Source organism: Pundamilia nyererei, unplaced genomic scaffold (assembly GCF_000239375.1).
Source record: "Pundamilia nyererei isolate P.nyererei 1_Seehausen unplaced genomic scaffold, PunNye1.0 scaffold00008, whole genome shotgun sequence".
NCBI lineage: Eukaryota > Metazoa > Chordata > Actinopteri > Cichliformes > Cichlidae > Pundamilia > Pundamilia nyererei.
In genome coordinates this window covers 52,893-65,449 of record NW_005187409.1, presented here as the reverse complement: position 1 = coordinate 65,449, position 12,557 = coordinate 52,893, and the positions used below count along the sequence as shown (strand labels likewise).

General features: G+C 39.4%; 2 protein-coding genes across 9 annotated transcripts in view; both read right to left on the bottom strand.

The window, feature by feature from the left end:
• Positions 1-2,225, bottom strand: part of mcm7 (minichromosome maintenance complex component 7) — an 8,357-nt gene extending 6,132 nt beyond the window's left edge. Inside the window, exon 1 of the mRNA XM_005722824.1 lies at positions 1,943-2,225. Coding sequence (XP_005722881.1) covers positions 1,943-1,973 — 31 coding nt within the window. The 5' untranslated portion in view covers positions 1,974-2,225. The remainder of the gene's footprint in view (positions 1-1,942) is intronic.
• Positions 2,226-3,993: 1,768 nt separating this feature from the next.
• The window catches only part of stag3 (STAG3 cohesin complex component), a 21,043-nt gene continuing 12,479 nt past the window's right edge, over positions 3,994-12,557 (bottom strand). For all 8 annotated transcript variants that reach the window (XM_005722818.1, XM_005722819.1, XM_005722817.2 and 5 more), the window contains 11 exons: positions 11,785-11,877; positions 10,348-10,540; positions 9,835-9,968; positions 9,270-9,371; positions 8,291-8,424; positions 7,866-7,988; positions 7,360-7,535; positions 5,210-5,402; positions 4,819-4,920; positions 4,612-4,699; positions 3,994-4,265 (listed from right to left, as the gene is read on the bottom strand). In XM_005722818.1, coding sequence (XP_005722875.1) covers positions 4,215-4,265; positions 4,612-4,699; positions 4,819-4,920; positions 5,210-5,402; positions 7,360-7,535; positions 7,866-7,988; positions 8,291-8,424; positions 9,270-9,371; positions 9,835-9,968; positions 10,348-10,540; positions 11,785-11,877 — 1,389 coding nt within the window. In that variant the 3' untranslated portion in view covers positions 3,994-4,214. The remainder of the gene's footprint in view (positions 4,266-4,611; positions 4,700-4,818; positions 4,921-5,209; positions 5,403-7,359; positions 7,536-7,865; positions 7,989-8,290; positions 8,425-9,269; positions 9,372-9,834; positions 9,969-10,347; positions 10,541-11,784; positions 11,878-12,557) is intronic.

Sequence of the window (12,557 nt, the reverse complement as noted above, 5' to 3'; positions counted from 1 at the left end):
CACACACACACACACACACACACACACACACACACACACACACACAAAGAAAAGGCTGTTTACTTTAGTTCCCTTTCAACAATAAATCTTATTTCTGAGCTTAAAATCTGTTTAAATTGTTGATTAACACCACCGGCAATGGGCCTACACACTGTGAGCTAATTTGTTGTCCTGCGACGACCCCCTTTGTTGAGTAACATGGCATCCTGTAATCTCGATGAGTCACTACTGCCTTACAGTAAAGCACAAACTGCCACTGATGTGTTACATGATGCCAACTCCGCTCTGACGTTTCCACATAATAGTTTTAGAGCGAAATAACTGGCGACACGCAGCAGATAGCTTCTGGGCAATAATGTAAATACAACAACAGGCGCGCTCAGTTCAGGGTCCATTTTTTTTTTGAAAATATCCCCCCACTTCTCGAAAGAGCCACAACTGTTAACAATATTTAATTCAGCGCTTCGAGAAACGAAACTACTCTTGGCCGTGATAAATAAAATACTCCACTTACTTTGACGCGGTAGCAGCAAATCCGCACCTCTGCTTTTTTTTTTTTATTTCTCTCTTCGAGGATGTTATTGTAAACAAAGCAGCACATGGCTTTTTGTGCCCAGTCACTCGCGGTATCCCTCCGCCATCCCTCCGCTCTTAAAAACAGTCCCGGCTGTTGTTTTCAAACCACAGCCAGCCATCTTCTAATGTTAGCCTAGGGTTAGCCGGGGTGTACTGAACACAAGGCGCAGGCAGCCCCATCACTGCGAGCTTATTGCTCTTAATCTCTTGGCGGTGGAAGTAGCTTTCTTAATGCTATCGATGGTTCATGCACCACAAACTTCAGCCTTTAAGCGGTCGGTTAGATTCACGAATGATGACTCGGGCGTTTGTGAAGTTTATTCGGACCTTTAGAGTGACTCAAGCACCGCTGCAAATTTAAACTTACCGTAACGTAACGTTGATGGTGTTGTTATAATGGTCGATTTTTAGTAAAACCCTGCCCTTTTAGATGTTTGTGTAACAGAAATAAAGTTTGTTTACCCAAAGTAAACAATCACTTAGAGTCTTCTTACGTTTTTAGAAATATATATACATATTGTGACCCTCAGCGTAAACGTGCTAAACACAGAACAGCACGTTAACAGGTTAACTGACAGCAGCTAGCTCGCGGTTACTAGTTAACCCGATTTGAAGACGTTTAAACACCTCAACTAAACTAAATGTGGACATTATAAAATTCAGTTATTAAAAAGCGAAGTAGGGGTTAACTTACTGCCATTGTGTACCATTAAATGTTAAGGTTGCGCTCGCGTTTGATATGAACTTAGCTAGCATTTGAGTGGCCTTTATAAAGTTATCTGAAACGATGATCAACTTTTCAGCCTAGTGCTTTATCTTTGACTTTAAATGTTACACATTAAAAATGAAAACCTTCGCGACATTAATGATTATCTTTAGTCGAACAGCTCGTGTAACTGTTGAGACATGTGCTTGCTGCTGCACAGTGGCGCCTGCTCCTTTGTTTAAGGATCCATCCGGGTCACCGTGGAGCCAACAGCCTCTGTCGGTCGCGCGCGCGCACGCGCACACACACACACACACAGTACCGAAGTCGTTATCAAGAGGATAGCTAATGTTCACACAAGTTTGTGCAACTTATTTTTAACACTGCTCCCGTGTGTCGCGCGTTTCTTGACACCATGTGCAAGCACTCATTTATTTTCTATCATTGTTTTCTTTCAAGTTGAGTTAGTAATGAAACGAAGCGGTAATGTTGCGCTTTCGCACATGAAATCAAATTTTATATTATATCCAACTTCATAGCCAGTACACCCCGTGATATACGTTCACCAAGGTCTCGTGTGGGATTTTAGAAGTCATTTGGTAAAAAGTTGACTAAAACGGCCAACCTGTTGCTGCCATGACGTTAAAGATGAAACATTACCTTTCTCTGCTTCGTAATCCTTGCGAGCCATGATTGCAGGTATTGCGCTTCAGTTAAGATAACTTACTTCCAAAAACGCGAGGGGAGAAACGCAGTTTATCTCAAAGCTCGGTCTTTTTAAAAAAAAATTCACTAACACCGGACACTTATTCACTAGCAGCCAGCGCTTCTCCCCTATCTCTGTACAAGAAGTGGCGCGAGTCTGACGTCTCCCTCAGCCAATAGAGTCGCTTCTTTCGGCGGGGAGAGGCGGGATTCGGTGGTGGCGCGAAAACTGCGGGCAGTCTGGTGTCACCTGACTGTGCGAACTTCCGCCCCGTTTGTCAGGAATGGCGCGAAATGCGATGATTGGATTCATGCGCAACCCAGTGTCAACAGGGTGAGCGTGGAACGAATGAACCCAACATAATGTCATGATTTACAGCTGTATTTTACGGAAGCGTAGAGCTGCCACCCAGGCAAAAGAAAAATACAAGTGTATCACGTTATAACGTGAAAGGTTTATTGTTCTAACAAGATACTTTTCCTGTTTGTACAATATACTTTTCACGTTTGAACAACATAATATCACGTTATTACAATATACATAATCATCATTGTACGAACGTGATAATTGATTCCTTCCTTATATGAATGGTCATTCTTTTTTGTTTGTTTGTTCTAGTGACAGATTATTTGTGTTTGTTTTTAGCAAATACATCTGCAGTGTTTGAATTGTACACCAAAAGCTACTGGCAGTTCAGTTCAAAACTTAATAGGAACATTTTTTCATACAGCCTTATCATCTCATCTAATCGACTGCGAGAAAGGAAAAAAAACATATTTATCAACGTGTCAGAGCACTCCTTACATTGTGGTACATCTTATCTCCTATTATATTGTACGAACATAATCATCACGTTCGTACAATATAATATTTATATTGTACGAACGTGATGATTACGTACAATATAATATTTATATTGTACGAACGTGATAATTATGTATATTGTAATAACGTGATATTATGTTGTTCAAACGTGAAAAGTATATTGTACAAACAGGAAAAGTATCTTGTTAGAACAATAAACCTTTCACGTTATAACGTGATACACTTGTATTTTTCTTTTGCCTGGGTGGCAGCTCTACGCTTCAGTAGTATTTCCCCATTTTATAACATACATGTTATATAGCAAATGTTTTTCTGACATTTTCTCACATATGGAAATATAATGAAAATGTTGCACATTTTAATTGTCATTAGGTTGTATGGAAGCTTGTTTGTGGCTTAAAAGTGCCTGTCATAGCCAAGTCAACATTTTGATGAGTCTTAAAACTTTGACTTATTGAGCAGCTCAACTTTAAGTTACTTACAACTAGGAATAAATTTTGAGACGCCTAATAATCACCCCCCCTCCCAATTAATTTTCTGTATACAGTGCTGAATCACAACAGTAGTTATATAAATTTGCCATTTATCACAACAGTTGAGGGTGAGGGGAGGAAGACAGACAAGTACTTTAAAGCCATTTCAGAGAAAGTCAAAATTTCTAGATAAATAACCTCAAGTTTTGATTAATTAAATAGAGAAAACCTAAAGCTGATTCTTAAGGTTTTTGATCACTGTAAAATACCACCATATATCTTGACTCCTTCCACTTGTTTTTCTAAGCTCTTTCTGCTTCATGGTGTAATTCACTACAAAGCAATATGTGTTACTTTGTGCATGTTGTTACTTTTATTAATCTTTTACAAAGGATACCCTCGGAATTCATTTTGATCTTGTTTATTAGTGATTTTTTTGACCTAGAAATAAAGCAAACAAATCACACATTACAAACAGGAATAACTAGTAGTGCTTCAGTGTATCTAAATAACATTTTGAGTTTGTTCATTTTTAAAACAATACATTGTAATGCCTTACTTTTAGTATTGCTTTGTAAAATCAGGCATCTTTAATATAAACAACAATATCTTCAACAAAAAACAAAAACAAACTGTGATGTCAACAGTGAAGGCTATTTTGAAAAATGTGAAACTCGTAAGAGCTGACGAAAGACAGAGGAACCAAGTCCAACTTTAGTGAAACATTTATTCTGAACATCGTTATTTTCAAAACATTCCTATTAATACATCAGAACAGCTTCTAATTCCAGACTTCCCAATCAACAACAAAATTAAGAGACAAAAACAGGTCTGACAGGTGAACTTGCCGTCATTAAGAAGAACAAATGACTTAATATTCATCACACTGAAACTGTAGAAGTCCTGAACAGATGATCCCCCGCTAACCTCAGTCAAAGAGCTCATCAAGGACACTCAGTGAGGTGTGACGTGTGGAAGGCTGCAAGCAAACAAGTTTTAGTTTTCAAGGTATGTTGTACTTGATTTAGATTTATGTAACATATTTGTATTCAAAGGGTATAAATATAGCACTAGGAGCAAAGTTCAAAACATCACACATGTGCTTCTTTTCCTCTCATCATAAATAGCTTTGTACATATTTTTTTCTCTGCACAGATCCTACAACTGTGGTCACTGAAGGACCAAAATGAATTTGTGGTGACATGTATATGTTCCTTTTAAAGAATTAATTCATTTGTACCTTAGCTGACCAGGTGCTGTTAAAACAGATTGCACAGTCATGAGAGAAAGTAAATATGATGTATTTGGGTTTTTTTTGTTCTTACCAGTGTGTATCCAGTGTCAGAGTCACTGTGATAATCTTCAATCTCGTCCTCATCTCTTTCTGAGATGTCATCTTCAATCAGGGAAAGCCTGCGAAGCACACACACAGATCCATTCTGTGATTATTTCTGGTTGAAAATGGCTTTTGTAAAATGGAACATATTCACAATTTAATAGTAAGTATTAAACAGTCTAAAAATCAGTCTTACAAGTTGAGGTGGGAGTTCAGGTCTTGCTGCCTTGGAGAGGGGGTGTTCTTGCTGGAGGAAGCCAGCCATCTTTTATTGAGTTTCACTTTTCGCATTTGTAACCTGGAGAGCAGCAGAAGACAATTTTCCAACTTCACTGTCTACCTGCTGTATTCTGTGTCTATGATTATGCCTTAATACACAGGGGAAATTAAATTTGTTTCATCATAAGCAAAACTCTGCAGGAGCTTTAATCTTCCTTCTTTTGCTGATTGCCCTTTTGACCAGTAACACAGCACACAGAAAAGAAAGGTACTGACATGAAATCATCTGACCCATGGCAGTAATTTACAAATGCTCGAATCAGAGGCAGCAGATACTGCAGACATGCTGATCATAAAATTTTACTTACCCTGGGGAGAACTCATCCTCTGACTCCGGCTCAGTTAAGGTGCTGCTGATATCCGACTCCACGGGTCTTGGTTTCCTGGATGCAATCCGCTTGGCGGGTTGCTTCTGGACAGTGGAGGTGAGGGCTGGGGTGTGCAGGCTGCTCTGGATGCTGCTGTTGTCCAACCAGGATCCTCTGGTGGTGGACGCTGAACCTGCAGGAGAGACAAGTCACCACACAAAGATGATGACGCTTTAATTGACAAGGTAAAGTAGCAAATTTGCTTCCTGCAGAATTCAGCAGATTCCCAAACACACATGTACATGTGAAGTAAAAATACCAAAGAATAAATGTTTTTAAGGCTTTCGAAATGTGAAGAATGCTATTAATTTTACATCACTGTATTTTGAACAACTATGACAGTTTTGCACTGTTTCTCTTAATGGTACCGAGTCATTACAGCAATTCCTGGACTCAAAATCAGATCAACTCCATAAGTTACCACCCAACCCAAACCAACAACAGAAAGAAAATAATGGACACATGGATCATGTGCTAAAAAGAAAAAGAATAATATTCTTGTTATTATAACTGATTACGATAAACGATTTCACAATTTGGGTTGAAATAACTGCTTTGTCCTGACATTTGGGTCACTCCTCCTCTGAATGGCCCCAAATATTAATCAATCCATTTTCTTCCACATATCCAGTTACATGGGGCGAACTAGATAGCTGTCCACTAGGGGTGGGTTTTTATAATCGATTTATCGATTAAAATCGATTCTGGCTTGGATAACGTAAAATCGATTCATTAAAATTCTGAATCGATTTTTTGATATAAATTTATTTTGCCCGAAATGCCAGAATCTCAGGTTAAATCTCACAAAATTTCAACAACAGCTAAGACAGTAAATGAGAGCAGGAACACGGATTCTGCACAAAGCCTTAAACACACAGCGCAACCCGCTGATCAGAATCAGTGAGATGTCGCCTTTCTCACAGTCGGGGCTGAAAGCCGACAGCTCGCTGATTCTGATGTTTCGGCGCTTTGTGTTCACGCCCTTTTTGCGCTGATTCTAAAGCTGTTAGTTTGATCTCTCTCCAAACAATATTGACCGAACCAGCAGCAAAAGAAGATCCAAACTACGCTTCACATAAACATCGTCATGAATTCACTCTGACTTTTACTGTTTTGCTTCGACCACGATGCACAGCTCTCTCTCTCTCTTCAAGAACAGTTTCCCGTCTAAAAATCTGTTTTCTGCATTATTCGCTTGCTTGTTACGCACAAGTCTACCGTTGTTTACAGGCTGTCGGCCGATGTTTTTTTTTGTAGAAAAAGTTACATTGCTGTAACTTCAGAGGTAATGTTCATGTGTTGATTAATGGTTTTCTTTCGTTTTTGATGTACTGCAGAATATTTTTATAAAATCCAGGCCAGGAAAATCTCCTTCATGTTTTTCCGTGTTTTATCCTCAGCTACTTTGACACAAAGACATCTGCTGTGACGCTCACACCTTTGATAAAGTCTTGCATGTGTCAGCTTCCTTTTTATTGATACAAAAATATGTAAATGTACTGATCTGAATTATAATATTTCTGACTGTCAAAATTTCCCAGATTCAAATCAAATTGAATCGAATCGTGGATCGAATCGATTCGGGACCTTGTGAATCGGAATTGAATTGATTCTAGAATTCAGTGACGATACCCAGCCCTACTGTCCACCCTGGACAGCTAGCTAGTTCATCTCAGGGCTGCCCCAGAGAGACAAACAGAGGGCATGGGGACAACATGCAAACTCCACACAGAAAGGTGGATTCAAACCTTCTTGCTGCAAGGTGGTAGTGCAAACCAGTGCACCAGTGTCATTTTTTTCCATCAATTTGTACATAGCCTCATTGGCAAATAGTAGCTAATACTGAAAATAACAATGAGACACTTCTTAGGATTAAAGAGCACTTCGTTGGCATATATCATGTCCAACAATCATATACCTCTCCTCATCCTCGCCCTCTGACCATAAGACAGGGGTAAGACTGAATTTTCCATTAAATTAAGTTAAATTAAATTGACTTCCCACTTCTAAGCATTTTTTAAAAAACTAATTATCTCTGCTATGACGTACAGTATATCCATGCAGAGTGTTTGGTGTAGCATGTGCATCACCCTGAGCTGTGGTCCTCCTGCGTTTCACTACAGGCATGTCATGAGAAGGGACTTCGTCATCTCCCTCCTGTTCAGTGGCTTTAGAGGTGGCGCGAGCTTCCAAAGAACGCTGATACAGTTTGACTGGCGGCCAGGAGAGGGCAGCGCTGGGACATGCCGATTTCAGAAACTCAGCTCTGGGAGGAGATGACAGAGAATCAGGATGGGACAAAGACTGAGGAAACCTTTGTTTGCATTTCATTTTCAGTTTCACTGGAATTGAGCAAATAATTGTGAATCTAAGTTAAATGAATAATATGATCAACGCAACGAATATGTAACAAGAATGAAGACACTGTTTTATTTTGTTTTACCTGTAATATAATAATTCATGTGGATTCATGACATCACAAGTATTCTCTCTCAAACTGTTGCTAAGTGAGATTTTTTTTCCTACATATGTATAACATACAGAAATACATGTGCAGTGTTACGAGTGAGCGTTTCTGTGTGTTTTTGCTTCTCACAGCTGGGCGCGGTCCGGCTGCAGTAACTTAAAACTGAACTCGCTGAGGATCTCCAAGAAGGCCACATTTGGATTTGGCTCCTCTCCCTCCTGTGGGTCCCGAAATGCGAAACGTATGCCGTCCCTGATAAAAAAGAAAGACAACACAAACAATCTCTTGACATAAGGAGAAACACAAAATGAACAACCACAGTGTGAAGAATACTGTAATTTCTCTTTACAGTCCTCAAATCTGATGATTTCTTACTAGCTCTGAGTTAATTATTACGGATGATTTCTGCCATAAAGTAGCGTTTTTCTATGTGAAACTGTAGCTGCTTCTAAAAATGCTACCATAGAAGTAACAGAAAAATAAATAAATAGGTAAACTAGGTCATGGTAAGGTTGGCCTGTGTGCATTTGTCAAGAGAAACGTGTGTTACTGACATGTGCAGGGCCACCAGTGGTTTGCGGACACGATGAAGATCAATGCCAAAGCTCATGGCAAGCCTCTTGGCCAAGTCTCTAATCTCAGTGAGATCCTGCCTGCTGTGGTGCTCCGTGAGCATCTCTGAAAACAGCTGAGCACACACAGACATGTTGCATAAAAGGCACGATATATATCTGGATATGCACAAACAAATATTCTGTGTTGGTTAGTTAAGGCTGCAAACTTTTAAGTAATTCAAGTACTGGTTGTAATTATAGAAGAGAACTCCCACATAACCCACGAAAATGAAGAACATGTGTTTTAATTTCAAATTAAGAGACAGTAAATATGTGCAGCTGGTTATTTAAATTGGAAAAACAACTCAGAATGTACTTCAGCTAACACACAAAGTTTATTGTGTATGTGACACTCGTCCTTGCATACAAAAAGGTCACTGATATGGAGCCCTGTATACTTTAGGTAGGTGTTTTATAAAAAAACAACAATTTTTTTTTTAATGTGAAAACTGAGGGAAAATCCTCATCAGACTACTGTAATGTGCTTAAGTAACAAATGAAATGATAAACAGTAATACAAACTGTGGGAATTTTTAACCATTAAAACCATTAGGTGATATCTGTTCCTGTCAGCAGTGTACCCACGAATATACAAAACCAGTTAACTGGCTATTTTTATAGTGAAGAAAACTAACTCTGTTATGCTTCGATTGGATAAGTCACAGCAAATCTTAAATATTGTTTGATTTATGACTCCCAAGTTGAAGAGTTTGAAAGCATCTCCCTATCACGTACCTACCGCTGACTGAAACACTAATAACTGTGTTGTTTTTAGAAGACCAGCATGCACTTTTCATCTCACCTCTCTCCTTCTGTGCCCCCGCTGTGAGCCTCCTACACTGTGCCAGGGAGGCGCACTGCACAGTTTGATAACCTCTACACTAAATACAAAAGATTACAGTGACATGCAAGTGCACACCTGCTGCAGACTCAGACAGACAGTCTTGGCGCTCTGCACGGGGTTGATGAGCTTGCTCTTGCTCAGAGTCTCTTTGATGATGTCACCAAAGTCCTTAAAGTACTAGCGGAAAAACAAACAAACAAACCAAAAACCAGAAAAACATCAAATCTATTTAATTAACAGCTCTGATAAATGTCTGAAAAAAAATTAATCGGACCCAGTCTGTTCTAGTCACCTGTGCCTCTTTTAGCAACCGTACTCTCTGACTCATTCCCAGCACCTCGGTGGTTCTAAAACAGATTTTCTCACCCTCCTCCACGCTCTTACACATCCTCTCCATTATTACTTTTTTATGAATCTGCTTCCCGTCTTTCTATCCCAATTAATTCCCCCAAAGAATGTCGGTCCAACGACTGATCTCCAACTAGATTACTAAAATCACGACTTTAACTTTTAACACATTTTGCCTACATTCACGCAGAACTGTGATACAGAAACAGTAAGAATTGTAATATGTGTAAATATAATGTGTTTGTGGTCATATGTGATAGGCTGGGCTGATAAAACCCAACAATCCCTCCACCTTGTTGTAGTGCTTGAAGACATCTGTGGCAGCAGTTAGGTCCAGCACCCCGTAGATGACCAGCTTACAGTAGCCAGCAAGTTGGTTGCGCTTCTTCTGAAGAAGACGTATCTTCATCTCCTCCTCATCCTCAGCTAAAGAGGAGAGCCAGGTTGGCAGAAATGAGGAGTTAACAGTTTAGAAATGCAGAGATAGAGGGAAAGCATGCTGTGGGGTCTATAAGAGCATGAATGAAAGGGATATTTGGCAGAACATTATAAAATATGGAACAGAAAGTGGATACAGAAGAAGACTTAAAACAAGACATCAAAAACTGTACCCACAGGCAGTGATACAACTAAGCAGTTTCCAAAATATGGTGCAAGCTAATAAAAACTACATCCCTTTCATTATTCAGTTCATTCTGACATCTGCTAACAGTGCTGTCGCTTTGTCAACACTGGCTGAGAAAGCGACAAATTGCTTCTGGAAAGTATCACAGTTCATGCAAACATTTATTGAGAGTAGGCGTACATTTTTCAGTTGGTGTCAAGATGCCATGGAGCTCGACGTCTTCGGTGTCAGTGAAGATGTAGTCCAGAAGGAAAGCGGCCAACTCAGACCGCAGAGAATCAGATGGCAGGTGGGCCAGTGCCTGGAGGGCAGGCTTGGAGCGGACTGAACCCACACTGTACAGCAACAGCAAGTCACATAACAGCTCAAATGCCTGTAAGGACAGAATTTATGTTATCCAAATATCAAGACCCAGCTCTATATGACTCCGAAATTAAACTGATGAGTAACTATTTAGTTTGTAAAGAAAATTATAGACTATAAATCTGATTATGTTTGTTTATATGATGACAACAAAAAGAATAACATGATAAATTAACATATATATCTGTGTTTTAATACAAAAACGTAACAAAAATGTGCCAAGCACGACTCATTTTGTAAATGGTGAGCCAAACTAAAGTCAAAAGGTGGCACTTTTGGGTGGCACTCTTGTTCCTTAGTCTCATCAACCGTCACAGATCGTCTCTGGTTTGAAAACATCAAAGGCATCATCACAGGACTTTACTAGCCTGAGTGTGATGCAATGGTGGCTGCATCCATCATTACACACAGCCCCAACATGTTTGAGTAAAACTTATTTAGTGTGTTTTGTACTCTTCACTAAAGTTTGATTGTTTTTAAAAGCCCAAATTTATTATACATCACAGTCTAACTGGTCTAAGGTTTTTGTTTTTGTTTTTAAATATAAGACACCATTGCAATCATCTGCTAAAATGAGGTTTAAGTAAATAAATGAATTTTATCAGCTCATGGGTTTTGAAAAAAAATCACTGCAAACAAAGCCTCACAAATCTTTTTAATCCTTTCACCTCCATACCACCAGGGCAGGTATTTTTCCTGACAATTTCACACAGGCCAATATATTGTGCATCACTGTATACCGTGTTCTCCATGGTTTGTTTACAGACACTGGACATCTCACTGAGACTTTGGTATAAGTAGGGTGGTGTAAATATTCAAAGATTAAAATCAATTACAATGATTAAGGAACCACAATAATCAAGATAAAAAAATTACCGTCCATCTCTTTGGAAACAGTTTGGCTTCAAGGAGTCCAGCAGCAGCAGCAAACGAAAAGGTTTAATAGCACTCACGATCGTACTGTTTTGAAGAATTGTAATCTGAGTAATTACCAAAAAATTATTGTGATTTTTTGCCATAACTGATCAGTCGCAGTAATTTTCAAACACTTTCATTTCAAGTTATGTTTTGTCATGTCCCACAGGGTGATCTAGGTCTGTTGTTTTGGACCGATATCCTAAGATGGACTTTTGTCTCAGATAGCCAAGTGTAAAGTTGCCTTTAGTTAAAAAATGATATGGCTTCACTAGTACTTCACATATGGGATTGGGGCGCACTGTAAAAAGAAGAAGAAAGACAAAAAAGAGCTCTTACTTGATCTCTGATATCTATCTGATTCAAAGACAAACAATCCTGACAGACTCTGCAGAACGACCGCACCTCCTTCTTCAGGCGCTTCAGTTCTGCCTGGAGTGAGAGAGGCACACAATAACAGAGGAAGACAGATTAAATATTTTCTTATCTTCTTACTAAGGCGTGTGTGTGTGTGTGTGTGTGTGTGTGTGTGTGTGTGTGTGTGTGTGTGTGTGTGTGTGTATGTTGGCAGGGTTGGGGCAGTTAGTTTTCTAACTTAGAAATTCAGCTCCTTCTACACACCAACAACAGAAATCCTAATTAAACCACTTCAAGTGATAAGATTATTTTGGCTGCTCCCTTATTCACACAGCGTTGCCACAGCAGGTAGCTCAGGTAGCCCCTTTCTGCTATAGCTCACAAGAGATTCGTGTCTCCTCCCAGACTTGGCCCAGGAAACTTTTGCTTTTGTCAAGCATGGAACCACCTGTTAGAAGTAGCATCTGTACATTTTGAATTGTTGGTGACACAATCTTCAAGATACATCTTCAGAGTTTTAAAGGTAGAATCTGATGCTCCCAGTCTCCTGTCTTTGTTAACTATGTCAAAGCAGTCTGTGACACACACACACACACACACACACACACACACACTGCTGCTATATCTGAGCCATCACTTGAGGCCATCAGGATTTATTTAGCTTTTATTTATACAAGCTTAAAGTCAAACCATCCATCTCACACACAACAGCCCCCAGCTGCCATTACAGTGTGTGTGTGTTTGTGTGTGTGTGT